The sequence below is a fragment of the Schistocerca serialis genome, chromosome 1 (genome assembly GCF_023864345.2).
Source record: "Schistocerca serialis cubense isolate TAMUIC-IGC-003099 chromosome 1, iqSchSeri2.2, whole genome shotgun sequence".
NCBI classification, from domain to species: Eukaryota; Metazoa; Arthropoda; class Insecta; order Orthoptera; family Acrididae; genus Schistocerca; species Schistocerca serialis.
Genome location: NC_064638.1, coordinates 539,350,203 through 539,368,367, shown reverse-complemented (window position 1 = coordinate 539,368,367; position 18,165 = coordinate 539,350,203). Strand labels below are relative to the sequence as shown.

The window sequence follows — 18,165 nt, the reverse complement described above, 5'->3', positions numbered from 1 at the left end:
TAATTTTAGTTGAAAAATGTGCACTGCTGTAGTGTTGTGTTCAAGATAGTCACTTATGAAACAAAAGCTGTGGCACATTAGTTTATCTTCATCTTTATAATAGAATACAAATTGATGAATTGTGGCGTGTTTGTGTCCAGTGGTGTCCTTGTACTTCATCTTGAACAACAAAGGAATAATTTTCTGAAAAGTCAGCAAGAACTAACCATTCATCAGCTGCCAAGGTTTGCTTTTTGTCTTTCAAAAATTTCCTTTGAACTTTTGCAATAAAATGACGCATTTTGTGATTTTCAAGGGTAGCCACCAACACTTCAAAAAACTCTTCTTGTGATTTTATGACTGTCACCATTTCCATTCTGTCTTGTGTCATCCATTGTTTGTATTTTATATTGTCAGGCATCAAATCGTCTTCTTCGGATTCTTCAAACATGTAAAGTAAGGCTTGTTTGCCTGGACAATCTGCACATTTTACCATGATCACACAATTGTAACTGTCAATATTGCATACCATAACTTCCAAAAAGTATTTATAGTCAACTCTTGATCTATCATCAAGCAATTTGTTAACATCGAGTATAGATTTAAGTGGCAGGAAGTTGTTTCTGAAAGTATTTGTATGGAGTATAGCCATGTATGGAAGTGAAACATGGACAATAAGTAGTTTGGACAAGAAGAGAATAGAAGCTTTCAAAATGTGGTGCTACAGAAAAATGCTGAAGATTAGATGGGTAGATCACATAACTAATGAGGAGGTATTGAAAAAAATTGGGGAGAAGAGGAGTTTGTGGCACAACTTGACTAGAAGAAGGGATCGGTTGGTAGGACATGTTCTGAGGCATCAAGAGATCACCAATTTAGTATTGGAGGGCAGCGTGGAGGGAGACCAAGAGATGAATACACTAGGGATGTAGGCTGCAGTACGCACTGGGAGGTGAAGCAGCTTGCACAGGATAGAGTAGCATGTAGAGCTGCAGCAAACCAGTCTCGGGACTGAAGACAACAACAACAACATCATCATCATCATCATCATCATCATCATCAACTTTACATTCTGACAATACAAACAAACACAAACATAATGGGTGCCAGATATCCCTGCAACAATACACCATCTTGGTCTCAACTCGCAAAACTTTGATCTTCCAATTTTAATGTCAGGATTGTCTTTTTTAAATTCGGTGAATAGTTCATTTAAATTACACAATATTAACCTTTTTTGTCTTTGAATCTTAGAACCATTTTCTTTCACAGAAAAACAGTCTTTTTTGCCAGACATCAAATGGCTGTTCATTGTCGTAATACTGAATAACTTAATTGATTGCGTTTTCATCTACCAAATTAGATGCACTTTTCTTTTGTAATGCTGGTAAAATTCCCTGTTCTTTTAGTAATTGCCTTCTTAACTTAACAAGACATTCTGACGCATTAAGGTCATCGCTAACTTTTGCTTGACTCCAAGAATTCGGCAGTAAACTGATAACCTTAATTTTATCCTCTTTGTTTGTAGTACTGCATTTAGTTTTTAGTTTTTCTATCAACTCATCATATTCGGTTGGTGAAGTTTTAGGACTTCCATCTGTTTTAGTACAAATTGTATTTTGAAATGAAACTTCCAAATTCTTTTTGACTGTAGCTGCCACTTTCTCAATTTTTGTATTCAAGGCATTTGGTCTTTTATCTTGACTTAGTTTTCTAATTTTACCAGCAGGCGATATACCCAGGATTTCACAAGCTGTTTCTACTTTTTTAATGGTTGCTGGTAAGTCACAAAATTCTGTATCGGAGGTTTCACTGTCCTTTCTCTTGTGAATTACAAATATCTTAGAACATGTTGGACACAATGTTTTTCCTGGTTGGAGATTGACAAAAGGGCTTTTATTTTTTGAATAATGATCAAATGTTATTTCTCGCAGACCTTTTGTTATGGGTTTTTTATGTTTCTCAAAAGGGTCCATGTGAGACTGACCAAAAAGGCGATGAATTTTTTTTTTTTTAAGTATTTCATTTCATGGTACTTGCATGTTGATTTGACTTATGGGTCGACTTGTAAGTGAAACAACACTTTTTCTTCTTCACTGTAATCTTCGATTAAAGTAATGTCTTTAGGATACACTCCATACACACTTTTATGACATGCTTCATTAATAATAACACCAATAGAACACTGAGACACCATTTTCCAACTGCACACTTCAAAAAATTATAGCTAAATAAGTGTGAGTAGACAGTTGTTGGTGTAAGGGGGAAGACAACAGTCAGACTTGTATAGGCTTGTAGATGCAATTGTTAGTATGCTGAAACAATTATCACAGCATTGTTTCAACAAATAATCATTAGCTAATGTAATGTGGTGTGTTACATTATGCAGTTGGTATACTTTATTTGGTTAGCCTACCAGATATCACAGATGTTAAAAAACATATTTTTGACTCGTGTTTATAATCTTTTTTCCATAACTTCCAATTGAATCTCGAAGTTGAAATTTATACTGAAGTTTGGTATCATAAAGGTCTATTAACTGTGAAATTTTCAGGTTTTTATCTGGTCCTCCAACAAAGATATTGCATGTCACAAAATGGAAATATTTAAAAAAAAAATTAAAAAAAAATAGTGTATTTTTTAAAGTGTAAGCTGCTCACCATTGATACTCTATAAAAAGTAACTCTACTATGCAGTGTAATAGCAGAAAAAATATTAAATCTGAGAAATTAATCTTTCTTTGGAAAACTAGTGTTCAAAAACTGTTTTTTTTTTTTTAATTTGTGGCTGATAACTTTGACCTATTAAAATATGTTAAATAATACATTCATCTAAGTGATAATGACATTAATTTGTAGCCCAGAGAGTGTTAAACTAAATGCATTTTATGTGAAAGGCTTAGGACAATCCCCTACTGAATAATTGTAAAAAATGCAGATGCATGCAAATACGAAAAAAAGCATGCGGCCTGGAACAAATATTGCCGCCATTTCAAAATAATAAACAGTAAATTAAAAAAAAAATAATTGTGGCTACTAAACACAAAAAGAAGGTTGTATACATGGAAGATGCCTGGAGATACTGGAAGGTCTCGGATAGATTATATAATGGTAAGACAGAGATTCAGGAACCAGGTTTTAAATTGTAAGACATTTTCAGGGGCAGATGTGGACTCTGACCACAGTCTATTGGTTATGAAATGTAGATTAAAACTGAAGAAACTGCAAAAAGGTGGGAATTTGAGGAGATGGGACCTGGATAAACTGAAAGAACCAGAGGTTGCAGAGAGCTTCAGGGAGAGCATTAGGGAACGATTGACAAGAATGTGGGAAAGAAATACAGTAGAAGAAGATTGGGTAGCTTTGAGAGATGAAATAGTGAAGGTAGCAGAGCAGCAAGTAGGTAAAAAGACGAGGACTAATAGAAATCCTTGTGTAACAGAAGAGATATTGAATTTATTTGATTAAAGGAGAAAATATAAAAATGCAGTAAGTAAAGCAGGCAAAAAGGAATACAAACGTCTCAAGAATGAGGTCGACAGGAAGTGCAAAATGGCTAAGCAGGGATGGCTAGAGGACAAATGTAAGGATGTGGTGGCGCATATTACTAGGGGTAAGATAGATACTGCCTACAGGAAAATTAAAGAGACCTTTGCAGAAAAGAGAACCACTTGCATGAATATCAAGAGCTCAGATGGAAACCCAGTTCTAAGCAAAGGAAATCAGAAAGGTGGAAGGAGTATATAGAGGGTCTATACAAGGGCGATGTTCTTGTGGACAATATTACATAAATGGAAGAGAATGTAGATGAAGATGAAATAGGAAATATGATATTGTGTGAAGAGTTTGACAGAGCACTGAAATACCTGAGTCGAAACAAGGCCCCGGGAGTAGACAACATTCCATTAGAACTACTGACAGCCTTGGGAGAGCCAGGCCTAACAAAACTCTACCATCTAGTGAGCAAGATGTATGAGACAGGCAAAATACCCTCAGACTTCAAGAAGAATATAATAATTCCAATCCCAAAGGAAGCAGGTGTTGACAGATGTGAAAATTACTGAACTATCAGTTTAATAAGCCACGGCTGCAAAATACTAACACGAATTCTTTACAGACGAATGGAAAAACTGGTAGAAGCCAGCCTCGGGGAAGATCAGTTTGGATTCCGTAGAAATGTTGGAACACGTGAGGCAATACTGACCCTACAACTTATCTTAGAAAATAGATTAAGGAAAGGCAAACCCCCGTTTGTAGCATTTGTAGACTTAAAGAAAGCTTTTGAACGTTGACTGGAGTTACTCTCTTTCAAATTCTGAAGGTGGCAGGGCTAAAATACAGGGAGCGAAAGGCTATTTACAATTTGTACAGAAACCAGATGGCAATTATAAGAGTCAAGGGCAGGGTGTATACGACCCGGGACAACCGGGAGATCCGGGAAAAACCCGGAATTTTTTCATCTGGGAGAAAATCGCGATAAACCCGGGAATTTTTCATTGTTTTAGTTTTCAGTTAAATTTTTGTGATTTTGACGGGTAAGAACCAATACTCTAACAAAGGATATTACTGTATCCCGCTTCTGCAGTATAGTACTGCAGCAACAAAACATGAACAGGAGAAAAAAATGAAAATAAAACTTAAGTCGCAAAAGAAATACGCCATATACAACAATAAAACACAGTGCTCATACAAGCATTTGCCAACTGCAAAGTGAGTCAAAGGCTTTGGGAAAACTATGCAATGCTTCTAACAACAAATTGTCTCCGATGAGTGTGACGTCACAACTGTTTACTTTAGATTTGTTTGAGCAGTTGCCGGCCGGCCCTTATGCATGTGCAGTCGAGTCATGTATGAGAAGTACCTTTCCCCGCTTCTCGCTACAGACGTATGGTTGGGCGTTACTATCTAATATTGCCCCGGTTTAGAGATATCGGAGATCCGGGGCTGATTCACAGAGCAGTCTGAGTTCTAGTGGGGAGTCTCCACGTGACCCGTGTTTATGTTTAGTGATTTTGCTGCTTCCTCTTCATTTATTGCTCTCACATTAAACGAAAACAAAACGGATATCTATGGCCGTGAGCTATCAAATGAATTAAAATACGTTCTCATAATTACGGAAGGCTAAAATATGTTATTAGTTTCAGGTTTTATCTCTACCTTTCTGACGATCAGGCATTAATCGCCTTGCAGAACAGTGAAGTTATTTTTGTCGGTTTGCTAAAGAAATTTGGCTTTTATTAATCTTTTCCGCTGGGGCAGTCAATTTATTTGAAACAAAGTGTTTAAATCCATACTGTTGTGTCGGTAGCTGGGCCGACACCGTGAAGTTGATATGGCTGAAAATGAACTCTAGACTAACGCTGTAGCCGATAGGGCACGCACGGCTAAAGCAGACGGGCGTGAAGTCTGGAACATGAGAACTTATAAATGAATAAGAAGAAAAGTATGTAGATGCTTATTACTTATCTTTTTATTAGTCCTTGGAATACATCTCTCTTGAATACTCGTAAGCTATAGGCACTGATACAAATGGCGCCTTGCTAGTTCGTAGCCATTAACTTAGCTGATGGCTATTCTGTCTCTCGGCTAATGAGAGAGAAAGGCTTCGTACATCTGGTCGGTAGCTAGGTTCTCGTACAACTGGGCGGTAGCTAGGTTCTCGTACAACTGGGCGGCAGCTAGGTTCTCGTACAACTGGGCGGTAGCTAGGTTCTCGTACAACTGGGCGGTAGCTAGGTTCTCGTACAACTGGGGCGAGTGCTCTCTCGTATCACGAGACCTGCCTTGGTGGTGGCGCTAGGTCTGCGATTACACAGTGGCGACACGCGGGTCCGACATGTACTAATTGGACCGCGGCCGATTTAAGCTACCACCTAGCAAGTGTGGTGTCTGGCGGTAACACCACACATACTATGGGCTAGTTTCAACTGTTCACTGCATTTCAAAAGTGCATGTTTTCATCTTCTAGCACGTACGGCATTATGCCATAATAAAGAACCAAACATGAGATAATACAGTACCGGTACTCAAGAAAATTTACGTCCGAATCTGGACATACGAATGTGCACTTTAAGCCAAATTACATATTGTGGTATGGTTTACGGAATTCCGATGTTCTTGGAGTATCCTCTGATATCTTGTTTCTTTTATGACACAGTGTAAGATCTTTTAATGTTTTAGACTTATGAACATATGGGCTTCGTGCATCATCGTAGATGTGCAAGCGCGGTGACGCCTGTTTCTGGCACTCTCTGGCAACTACTGAAACGAACCTATTTCTAACAGGTCACGGCAAAATATTTCGAATGGTTGTTTGAAAAGCGTTACTTTCAAAGTAAATTTCCTTTTATGCAAGATGAATTATGTGCGAGAATGTACAATGAAATTCTTAAATCGCAGAGCGTTTGACTCTCATTTAAAAATCGAGTCTTTGAGGATGTACATTTAGAAAAATTTTGAGCTCAGAAGATCATACATTTATGTCTTTATTAAAAATTTTACTGCCGCGTTTGTGTGTTGCACCTTAAAGTGTAACACGCGCAAAAAAATCAACATTGTATGTGAAAGCTTAGCTTCTCTTGCAGCTTAATAATCTCAGAGACCAATATTGTATGTGAAAGCTTTTCTTTTCTTGTAGTAACGCTGTGTATGTTAATTTAAACCATTAACTTTTCTTATTTGTGTGTACGCGTTACTTATCACTGGTATTGCTATTGGCTGACTACATCACGTATCCTACGCTAGAAGATCCGCTGTCATCGGCTGGCGAGATCACGTGATGAGCCAGGACTGGCTACAAAAGCGCATTGCAATCTTGATTTCAATGCTTCGGAAAGTAACATGCGGTGTTTGGTGGAATTTAAATTTACACTTTCATAATATGCAGCGTACATGTTGCTGCACATCAAAGATCTTTCCAAAACGCGTTTTTTACTATAACCAGTCAAAGGATTGATAAATTTTACACTTCCAAGGAAACGTATACTGTCACTTGACAGGGAAAAAGTGTATTTTCACCTGGGAGAAAGTGTAATTTTAACCGGGAAACCCGGGAATTTTTTTTTCTTGTCTGCGTATACACCCTGAAGGGGCATGAAAGGGAAGCAGTGGTTGGGAAGGGAGTGAGACAGGGTTGTAGCCTATCCCCGATGTTATTCAGTCTGTATATTGAGCAAGCAGTAAAGGAAACAAAAGAAAAATTCAGAGTAGGAATTAAAATCCATGGAGAAGAAATAAAAACTTCATGGTTCTCCGATGACATTGTAATTCTGTCAGAGACAGCACAGGACCTGGAAGAGCAGCTGAACGGAATGGACAGAGTCTTGAAAGGAGGATATAAGATGAACATCAACAAAAGCAAAACAAGGATAATGGAATGTAGTCGAATTAAATCTGGTGATGCTGTGGGAATTAGATTAGGAAATGAGACACTTAAAGTAGTAAAGGAGTTTTGCTATTTGGGGAGCAAAATAACTGACGATGGTCGAAGTAGAGAGGATATAAAATGTAGGCTGGCAATGGCAAGGAAAGCGTTTCTGAAGAAGAGAAATTTGTTAACATAGAGTATAGATTTAAGTGTCAGGAAGTCGTTTCTGAAAGTATTTCTATGGAGTGTAGCCATGTATGGAAGTGAAACATGGATGATAAATGGTTTGGACAAGAAGAGAATAGAAGCTTTCGAAATGTGGTGCTACAGAAGAATGCTTAAGATTAGATGGGTAGATCACATAACTAATGAGGGAGGTATTGAATAGAATCGGGGAGAAGAGAAATTTGTGGCACAACTTGATTAGAAGAATGGATCAGTTGGTAGGGCATATTCTGAGGCATCAAGGGATCACCAATTTAGTACTGGAAGGCAGCGTGGAGGGTAAAAATTGTAGAGTGAGACCAAGAGATGAATACACTAAACATATTCAGAAGGATGTAGGTTGCAGTAGGTACTGGGAGATGAAGCTGCTTGCACAGGATAGAGTAGCATGGAGAGCTGCATCAAACCAGTCTCTGGACTCAAGTCCACTACAACTAAACATTGGGGAATTCACCCAGTAAATATAAAATTTTTCTGAGATGGTCAAGCAACCAGTGCTCTACCACCTGGTATGGATTGAACCTTATATTTCATTCTTGTTGTACCACATGACTGATGATGTGTTACACAATATAAATTCACAACGAAAATAATCAATTGTTGATAATATAATATAAACGAATAGGTAGGAAATCTACTCACCAAGGGCAGCAGGGGAAAACACACACACACACACACACACACACACACACACACACACACACACACTCTAAAGGATTTAACTTCTACAAGCTTTCGGAGCCAGTGGCTCCTTCTTCTGGTAGAAGACTTGAAGAGGAAGGAAGAGGGGCGAAAGGAAAAGAACTGGAGGGGTTTAAGGAAAGTGGTAAAGTTCAGAAAAGTCACCCAGAGCCCCGCGTCAGGGGAGACTTATTGGACAGGATGAGAAGGAAAGACTGATTGTTGGGGACTGCACCGGACGAGATTTGAAAACCCGAGAGCTTAAAGGTGGAAGACAGAGATTACTACTAAAACATCGTGCATGAGTTAATAACAGTCATTTTCCTTCACCCCTCTTCCTTCCCCTTCAACTCTTCTGTCAGAAGAAGGAGCCATTGGCTTCGAAAGCTTGTAAACGTTAAATCCTCTTGTGTGTGTGTTCCCCTGCCACCACTTAGTGAGTAGATTTTGTATCTATCCATTTATATTATATTATCAACAATGCAAATTAAGTGAACATTGTCATATTTCCTCAGAATCATAGGGAAATATGCATATGTAAGAGTGACTGATTTCATTTTCTAGATGATGCAAGAACAGGGAAGCAATACAAACCATCAGCTGATAAAAAGGACAAGAAACTTGATGAAAGTTTAAAACAAGACACAAAAGGAGAGTCATGTCCGTGGCGAGGTGTTAGCCTTGAGGATATTAAAAATGGTTATGGTCTGTGGGGATACCCACAGTTGCCTCCAGTTCGGTCATCAAACAGTCATGCTGTGCTATATCAGGTAATACACGTTGACTGTTTTCATGGTGGATGTTGTTTATATGGCTGCCTTAAATTTGGATATCACTTAAAAATTAAATTCATACCCTATAAAAGGAAGGGGCATGAGTGAAAGTACTTACCCATGTTATATAGCAGTTATGCTACAAATACTGTGCAATATTGTACGTGGGCAGGACAAGTGACCAACTTTCTATTCACATGTATGGCCATCGCCAAAGTGTGGCAAACCACAGACTTCACCATCTAATTCACTATCTAATTCCAAACATGTTGCACACCACAATACAAATGACTTCAACAGCTGCTTCTCTACTGGGGCCATTTGGATACTCCCTTCCATCACAAATTAAATACCACTATTTACATAAACATAACACACAAATAGCATTGTAAGTGGCTACATTTGTACAAGCAAGTATGTAATTTGAAATGATTCTTAAATTTAACATCCTTCATGTAAAAGAAATTAAGTATGTCTGTTTTCCTTTTAATTACTTTCCTTTTACAGCATAATTTTTTGTCAAATAACTCCCAATGGGATGTAGTGGTTCCCTTCAGTTTCTCTGAAATAAAAAAAAAGATAAATAACATTATTTAGTGTTTTGTCCATCTTTAGCAACTGTGTTTCAATTTGTTGAAATTATCAGCAACCAGTTGAACAAAAGAAAGACTGTTTGTTTATTGTTATTTTCGGTCTATGTTGTCAGACTAAATGCCCATCTACAGTGGTCCTGCAGAAGGTACACAGTAATACAATACATAATACTACAGTGTATACTGTGGGACTTGGGACATAATCATAGTTTTGCAGTAGATTGCCTAGTACTCATGTGTAATTTATTATTTTGCCTTTATAGAATTTCTGTAGATCTTTTTGGAGACTTGGTTTTAATTTTTAGCTGATTGTCAGCATGTTCTCATAGTGTTGTACAAGAGGCAATGTGCTTTACAGTATCAACGGTGTATTTTGTCGTCAGAGATATTGGTTCATGAGTATTGTTTTATGTGATTTAATAATGTTTCATTAAATTACTTTGTTTTGTTTATTACTAATGAATACATAAAATATAATTAATATAAATTCTGTTGTGTTGAGAGAGTTATATCATCTCTGGATGGGGATAGTTATAAAATTTTTGATAAAATTCTTCTTTCTTAGGTTTGTTTGCTCATTTAGAATTTTGCTTGATCATTTTTTTGTGTGCGTAAAACTATCTATTTCTTTGAGAATGTTGAGGTATCTGCCTTTGTCAGCTGTGTGTACAATTAACAGGCACTGTGATGCATCTGCATTTCATGATTTTATTCTCTGAGATGTGTATGGAATGCTGGTGGATTATTTTTGCAATTATTCTTATGTTCATGGAATCTTGATTTATAATTTCTCCCTGTTTGACCAATAAGTATTTTTTCACAGTCTTCACATTTTAGTTTATAAACTCCCCACCATGAAAGTTTGTGGATTTTCTAGTGAACACAAAAATAAAATAAAATGAAATAAGGCCAGTTCCTGATACCTTACTGACTGTATACAAGTCGCTTTCACACGAGTTGTACCATAGTTAAATTATATAATTTTTTGGTTTTTCTAACTGTTGTTGTTGTTGTTGTTGTTGTGGTGGTCTTCAGTCCTGAGACTGGTTTGATGCAGCTCTCCACGCTACTCTATCCTGTGCAAGCTTCTTCATCTCCCAGTACCTACTGCAACCTACATCCTTCTGAATCTGCTTAGTGTATTGATCTCTTGGTCTCCCTCTACGATTTTTACCCTCCACGCTGCCCTCCAATGCTAAACTTGTGATCCCTTGATGCCTCAAAACATGTCCTACCAACCGATCCCTTCTTCTAGTCAAGTTGTGCCACAAACTTCTCTTCTCCCCAATCCTATTCAATACCTCCTCATTAGTTACGTGATCTACCCACCTTATCTTCAGCATTCTTCTGTAGCACCACATTTCGAAAGCTTCTATTTTCTTGTTGTCCAAACTGGTTATCGTCCATGTTTCACTTCCATACATGGCTACACTCCATAGAAATACTTTCAGAAACGACTTCCTGACACTTAAATCTATACTCTATGTTAACAAATTTCTCTTCTTTAGAAATGATTTCCTTACCATTGCCAGTCTACATTTTATATCCTCTCTACTTCGACCATCATCAGTTATTTTACCCCCTAAATAGCAAAACTCCTTTACTACTTTAAGTGTCTCATTTCCTAATCTAATCCCCTCAGCATCACCAGATTTAATTTGACTACATTCCATTATCCCCGTTTTGCTTTTGTTGATGTTCATCTTATATCCTCCTTTCAAGACACTGTCCATTCCGTTCAACTATTTTATAACTATGTGTTACAATTGCAACTTCATAAAATTGCAGTTTCACGGCTCTGCATTTATTGTGACAGAGGGGCATATGTATGGCTCTGATTAAGGATTGGTTGTAAAAGTCCTAGGGATGAGCCATACACCACCTGTTTAATGCTCTGTTGCTGTATTAGCAAATAATTTATGAAAGGTGGTCCTGCAGTCATCGAGTAATTGAGGGTAGACAAGTTAGGTGACTTATAAATTAATGAACATAAACAATCACGGAAAATTTGTAATAAACATAGGCAACATTGCAGATGTAACTCTTAAGAACAGGTGATTTATTTATTAAGGTCCAAACTCCTACTGAGTTTAGGTTCTACAAGAGTTTTATTTCTAAATAAAGTTAATTATTGAAATATATCAACAGCCCGTGAATTATCTAGTGTGAAGTGGAAGATGACAAAATTTCCTCTTAAGACCAAGCTGCAATTTGTGTACTCAATACATAATTTCCTTCTTCCGCATTGTTAGATGCTTATAACCAAGATCCAATACGTGATCCATAGTATCTATACATAATTAAAATCACATCACTCTGCCATACTCTCCAAGGCCAGAAAACCAGTTTCTCTCTCTCTGTCAGTTTGCTGAACTGTTCTGTTTTCTCCATCCCTCGTGCTCAAAAGAGCATCCATTCCACCACCACCATCATCATGACACTTCAGCCAGCCAGCCCCAATTAAGTTTCACATTACGTATAACACTTTTGCGTATATGCAAATGGACCACAACTCTTACATTAATTATTCCATAACTAAAATATGTATTCCCAATTGATGTATTATATCATGATGCATCTGCTGACACCAACTCTTATCATTTTTATTTACATATCTCATTGACATTGACATATCTGCGCTTTTAGCACACCTTCATTCATATTATAATCAGCATTGATAATACACTCCTGGAAATTGAAATAAGAACACCGTGAATTCATTGTCCCAGGAAGGGGAAACTTTATTGACACATTCCTGGGGTCAGATACATCACATGATCACACTGACAGAACCACAGGCACATAGACACAGGCAACAGAGCATGCACAATGTCGGCACTAGTACAGTGTATATCCACCTTTCGCAGCAATGTAGGCTGCTATTCTCCCATGGAGACGATCGTAGAGATGCTGGATGTAGTCCCGTGGAACGGCTTGCCATGCCATTTCCACCTGGCGCCTCAGTTGGACCAGCGTTCGTGCTGGACGTGCAGACCGCGTGAGACGACGCTTCATCCAGTCCCAAACATGCTCAATGGGGGACAGATCCGGAGATCTTGCTGGCCAGGGTAGTTGACGTACACCTTCTAGAGCACGTTGGGTGGCACGGGATACATGCGGATGTGCATTGTCCTGTTGGAACAGCAAGTTCCCTTGCCGGTCTAGGAATGGTAGAACGATGGGTTCGATGACGGTTTGGATGTACCGTGCTCTATTCAGTGTCCCCTCGACGATCGCCAGTGGTGTACGGCCAGTGTAGGAGATCGCTCCCCACACCATGATGCCGGGTGTTGGCCCTGTGTGCCTCGGTCGTATGCAGTCCTGATTGTGGCGCTCACCTGCACGGCGCCAAACACGCATACGACCATCATTGGCACCAAGGCAGAAGCGACTCTCATCACTGAAGACGTCCCTCCATTCACGCCTGTCGCGACACCACTGGAGGCGGGCTGCACGATGTTGGGGCGTGAGCGGAAGACGGCCTAACGGTGTGCGGGACCGTAGCCCAGCTTCATGGAGACGGTTGCGAATGGTCCTCGCCGATACCCCAGGAGCAACAGTGTCCCTAATTTGCTGGGAAGTGGCGGTGCGGTCCCCTACGGCACTGCGTAGGATCCTACGGTCTTGGCGTGCATCCGTGCGTCGCTGCGGTCCGGTCCCAGGTCGACGGGCACGTGCACCTTCCGCCGACCACTTGCGATAACATCGATGTACTGTGGAGGCCTCACGCCCCACGTGTTGAGCAATTCGGCGGTACGTCCACCTGGCCTCCCGCATGCCCACTATACGCCCTCGCTCAAAGTCCATCAACTGCACATACGGTTCACGTCCACGCTGTCGCGGCATGCTACCAGTGTTAAAGACTGCGATGGAGCTCTGTATGCCACGGGAAACTGGCTGACACTGACGGCGGCGGTGCACAAATGTTGCGCAGCTAGCGCCATTCGACGGCCAACACCGCGGTTCCTGGTGTGTCCGCTGTGCCGTGCGTGTGATCATTGCTTGTACAGCCCTCTCGCAGTGTCCGGAGCAAGTATGGTGGGTCTGACACACCGATGTCAATGTGTTCTTTTTTCCATTTCCAGGAGTGTAGATTAATAAACTGATGCACTGATAACTACATACTGCCTCATTTTATCAGTGTAAGTGTGGAGAATGGTCTGGTTACACACCTGTAGACATATAAACTTAAATTATGGAATACTTACCAACAATGTAATATTCATTGTTACGATGGTGGCTGTTGTGCAATGTCGTTACTGGACATGTGGTGTCCTGTGTATGACAGAACTATTTATCATTCAGAAAGTGTAGACATTTGTGATGGAATTAATGATTTGATTATAAAAATGTTTATGATTGCTGGTTGGTAATATTTTATATGATATATTGCATTCTGTTGATTTTTGACTTTGCTTTTGAATTTACTGTGCTTTTGGATTTTACTGTCATTAGCGAGCCATATTCACTACTTTGGAGATCAATTCCCTGCAGTCCAGCATATCTGACCTGTGGCCACCTGTAAATGCCTTGCTAGTAAAACCCATTCTCTTGCTTGTGCTAATGTTCTCAGTGTCCGTAGGCTCTCTCCGTACCTGCTCAGCTGAAACTATTTCTAACCCCTTAGATTTCTGTTCATATTTACTCGGAATCAAAACCCACTGTAACTGTGGTTGTTCCACTGCAGCCTCATGACTCTCCCAACATTTGTTAAGTTACAGGCTTCTGTTGTAAGCGTGTCATGGTCGTACATACTGAGTGGAAACTATACCTTGATCACTTGGCAAACGTGTTCAGTTCCAGCCAAAGGTTCCTCACGGCTCATTACATTGTACAGTCCTGCACTTCATCTGAGTGGCTGAGCGGTTCTAGGCGCTACAGTCTGGAACCACGCGGCCGCTACGGTCGCAGGTTCAAATCCTGCCTCGAGCATGGATGTGTGTGATGTCCTTAGGTTAGTTAGGTTTTAGTAGTTCTAAGTTCTAGGGGACTGATGACCTCAGATGTTGAGTCCCATAGTGCTCAGAGCCATTTGAACCATTTGAACTTCATCTGAAAGTGTTGATATGAATAAGTCTTCAGTGTCTCTATAGATCAACAAAATTAACATTGTGATAGACATTCCAATAAGTTGAGTGATATGGCTAGCTGCCAGCCAATGGTAATTCTTCCTCTAGTGCCAAGTGCTTGCTGTTTCATCTGTTTCTAAATACAAGCAGCATCTTATCTAATATGGCTGTCTGCAAGTTGTGTCCTGTGCAACTACTATCTTTCAATCACAAAGTTATTTTATCCAAGCCATATCTTACTTATCTTAACACTGTTTGCTTGAGAGAGAGAGAGAGAGAGAGAGAGAGAGAGAGAGAGAGAGAGAGAGAGTTGAGGAGGGGGGGGGGGGGGGGGGGGGGGGAGGGAGAGAAAAGAAATATTCTCCCATCAGCTGTTGTTTTCCTTAGAAATTCTCTGTGGTGTTCCTGTTGAGCTATGTTCGTAATCTATGGATTATATTCATAATGTTTTGCTATGGTGTAGGTCTTACAGGGTGTCTCTCTCTGGTTTTCTTCATACTTACAGGATTTGGCGGTAGAGCTTGGGCGTCAGTTTCCCAAAGTAGTAAGGCACAGTCCTTAAAAGAAAAAAATTCCTTGAAGGTTTCAGAGCACTGTTAAGTATACTGGTAGCTGACATAACTGGATTGTATTCATGAAGTCGGTAGTTGAATCGCGCTAGTATTTTCCTTTTTTTACTTGTTTTTTAAATTGCATGTTTATTAACAAATGGAAACATTAGTAAATATATATTCTATCATATTTTTAAAATAAAATAGTCTTTTTATTTTTAATTATCATTTGCATTAAATATGAGCATTCACAGTAAATTAAAATTTGGTATAAAAATGTGAAACATAAAATATTTAGGTCTGTGTGTGTGTGTGTGTGTGTGTGTGTAAAATTCTGATTTATTTTCTTATGACCAAAATAAAAAATAAATAGATGTTATTTTTATTAAAAATATGATTTGGTATTTGTTGGAATTGTAGTCTTCCGAATGGAAAATAGAACTCAGTAACTGCAGAACTGCTGGCATTACAGGAACTGAGTGAGTGTTTGTGGCATGTCATTTTTATGCTTGTTGGAACAAGGATCTCCATCTGCACCAATACTAGGTGGAAGCAAAATAGTCCATGGTTGACAGCACTTCCTCTGGTGGCAGGTAACACTATTGGCAGAAGTGTTTGATTCACCATTGATGTGTGATGGAAGCAGAAGGTAGTCCCAATTAGCAAGTACCATCTATAGGCAGCTGCTTGGAACTGAGAAGGTGCTTGGCGAGTGATTGCACCTGTGTGGTGGTGGACTCTTTTGGTATTGCTGTGTGCCTTTTGAGTCATGGATACAGCAACTCTCCCCCGTCAGGAAAGCTGATGAAGCCGGGTGGCTTCATTGACTTCCTGCTTTCTTGCTTAGTAGTGTGCGCATTTGGTTGATGCATACATGTTGCTCCTCCTGCAATTTGTCCATGGTATTGTGAGAAACCGATGAAGAACCACACTGAGGTGGTAGTGTGGTCAAGCATTTGCCATTATGTTGTGTATAGGCGAATGTGATGTGCAGTGCTCGCTACTGCTGGTGCATCACTGGTTGGCTACAGTAGGACCCTGCTGCTGGAGGTGCTGGCGGGGGCAGTTGCCAACTGTGTCAGAAGGTTCCCCAGATGGCTGGCTGCATACAAGTCTTCAGATTCTATAAAAGAAAACAGCCTAGGAGTTCTGCCTACATGCATGTGAGTAGGGTGCAGCCTGATTTGATTTTTAAGGTGTTTTGTGACTCCATGTGAACACTGAACTTTGAACATTACATTACCAAGCTGCTCTCCGAGTGTGCTAGGTACCTGTGACTTATTCCCATACTTGTACATTATAATGAGTATGGTATAAGTCAATTTAAAAAAAAAAAATTGTGTTTTGACTGTTGCTGAAGCTCAGGTTGTGGATGCATGAGTCACTTTAAAATTGACATTAATGTGCAATGAAGTCTTCCATGTAGTTTATGAGCTGGATATTGTGCATGATGTGGAGTAGCTCTGTACTGAAAGAGGAACATCAATAAAGCAGTTTCTTTATTGTACTACTAGTCAAGCTGCATCATGAGCGATGTGAAAGTGTGATCGAATCTTTCAGCGAGCCCATTGGCCTCAGTATGAAACGGTAGTCTTGAAGTGTGAAATGCTGTTGCTTTTACAAAATAATTTAAATTCTTAGGAAAAAAAGTGCTGTTGTCAGTCACAATAGATTTTGGCAATTCTTCAATAGGAAGGACCTTTAATAAAGCCTGAATAGTCTTTGTGGAAGATATTGACGATGTCTGTATTACAAATTGATGAGGATGAGCCAGTAACTTCTGAGAAATAGTCCTGTAAAATCAATACACAGACGTGACCAAGGTTTCTGATGCCTGTGGCTACAGAAAATATTGTTGAGACGAAGCTGGCTGGTATGATTGACATAAGTGCCATTTTGCCAGCATCGTTTCAAGGTATTTGTCAATATTGTTGCAGTAGCAAAGCGTTTGGTAGAAACTATGCTCCAGCAGCATTGCTGTGTCATCTGTAGTACCTTAGAATTTAAGCACCACAGGGATAATCACTTGTGTCTTGTCTGATTCTTTAAGCACCACAGGGATAATCACCTGTGTCTTGTCTGATTCTGAATGTAACAGAATGACACCTTTGCACACTGTAAATGCCTGCCTTATATTCCAATAAGATTTAATCTTTGGCTGATTAAGGAACTTCTTATCAGTAGGTCACTGCATTTGAATGTTGTTGTTGTTGAGGTCTTCAGTCTGAAGACTGGTTTGATGCAACTCTCCGTGCTACTCTATCCTGTGCAACCCTCTTCATCTCGAAATAACTACTGCACCCTACATCCTTTTGAATCTGTTTATTGTATTAATCTCTTGGTCTCCCTCTATGATTTTTGCCCCCACAATTCCCTCCTATACTAAACTGGTGATCCCTTGATGTCTCAGAATGTGTTCTACCAACCAGTCCCTCCTTTTAGTCTGGTTGCGCCACAGATTTCTTTTCCCCCTTAGTTCTATTCAGTACCTCCTCATTAGTTGCACGATCTAAACATCAAATCTCAGCATTATTATGTAGCACTATATTTCAAAGGCTTCTATTCTCTTCTTGTCTGACCTGTTTATCTTCCATGCTTCACTTCCGTACATGACTACACTTCATTCAAATGCTTTCTGAAGACACTTCCTAAATTTAAATCTGTATTCAATGTTAACAAATTTCTCTTCTTCAGAAATGCTTTCCTTGTCATTGCCAGTCTAGATTTTATATCCTCTCTTCTTTGGCCATCATAAGTTATTTTGCTGCCCAAATAACAAAACTCGTCTACTTCTTTAAGTGTCTCGTTTGCTAATCTGATTCCCTCAGAGTCATCTGCTTTAATTCAGATACATTCCATCATCCTTGTTTTGCCTTTGTTGATGTTAATCTTATATCCTTTCCATTTTAATATACTGTGTAATCTTAGA

At 39.5% G+C, this 18,165-nt stretch overlaps 1 protein-coding gene across 1 annotated transcript in view; it reads left to right on the top strand.

Moving 5' to 3' along the window:
- LOC126475053 (poly(ADP-ribose) glycohydrolase-like) overlaps nt 1-18,165 on the top strand; it is a 134,160-nt gene that overhangs the window by 26,247 nt on the left and 89,748 nt on the right. Inside the window, exon 4 of the mRNA XM_050102606.1 lies at nt 8,815-9,020. Coding sequence (XP_049958563.1) covers nt 8,815-9,020 — 206 coding nt within the window. The remainder of the gene's footprint in view (nt 1-8,814; nt 9,021-18,165) is intronic.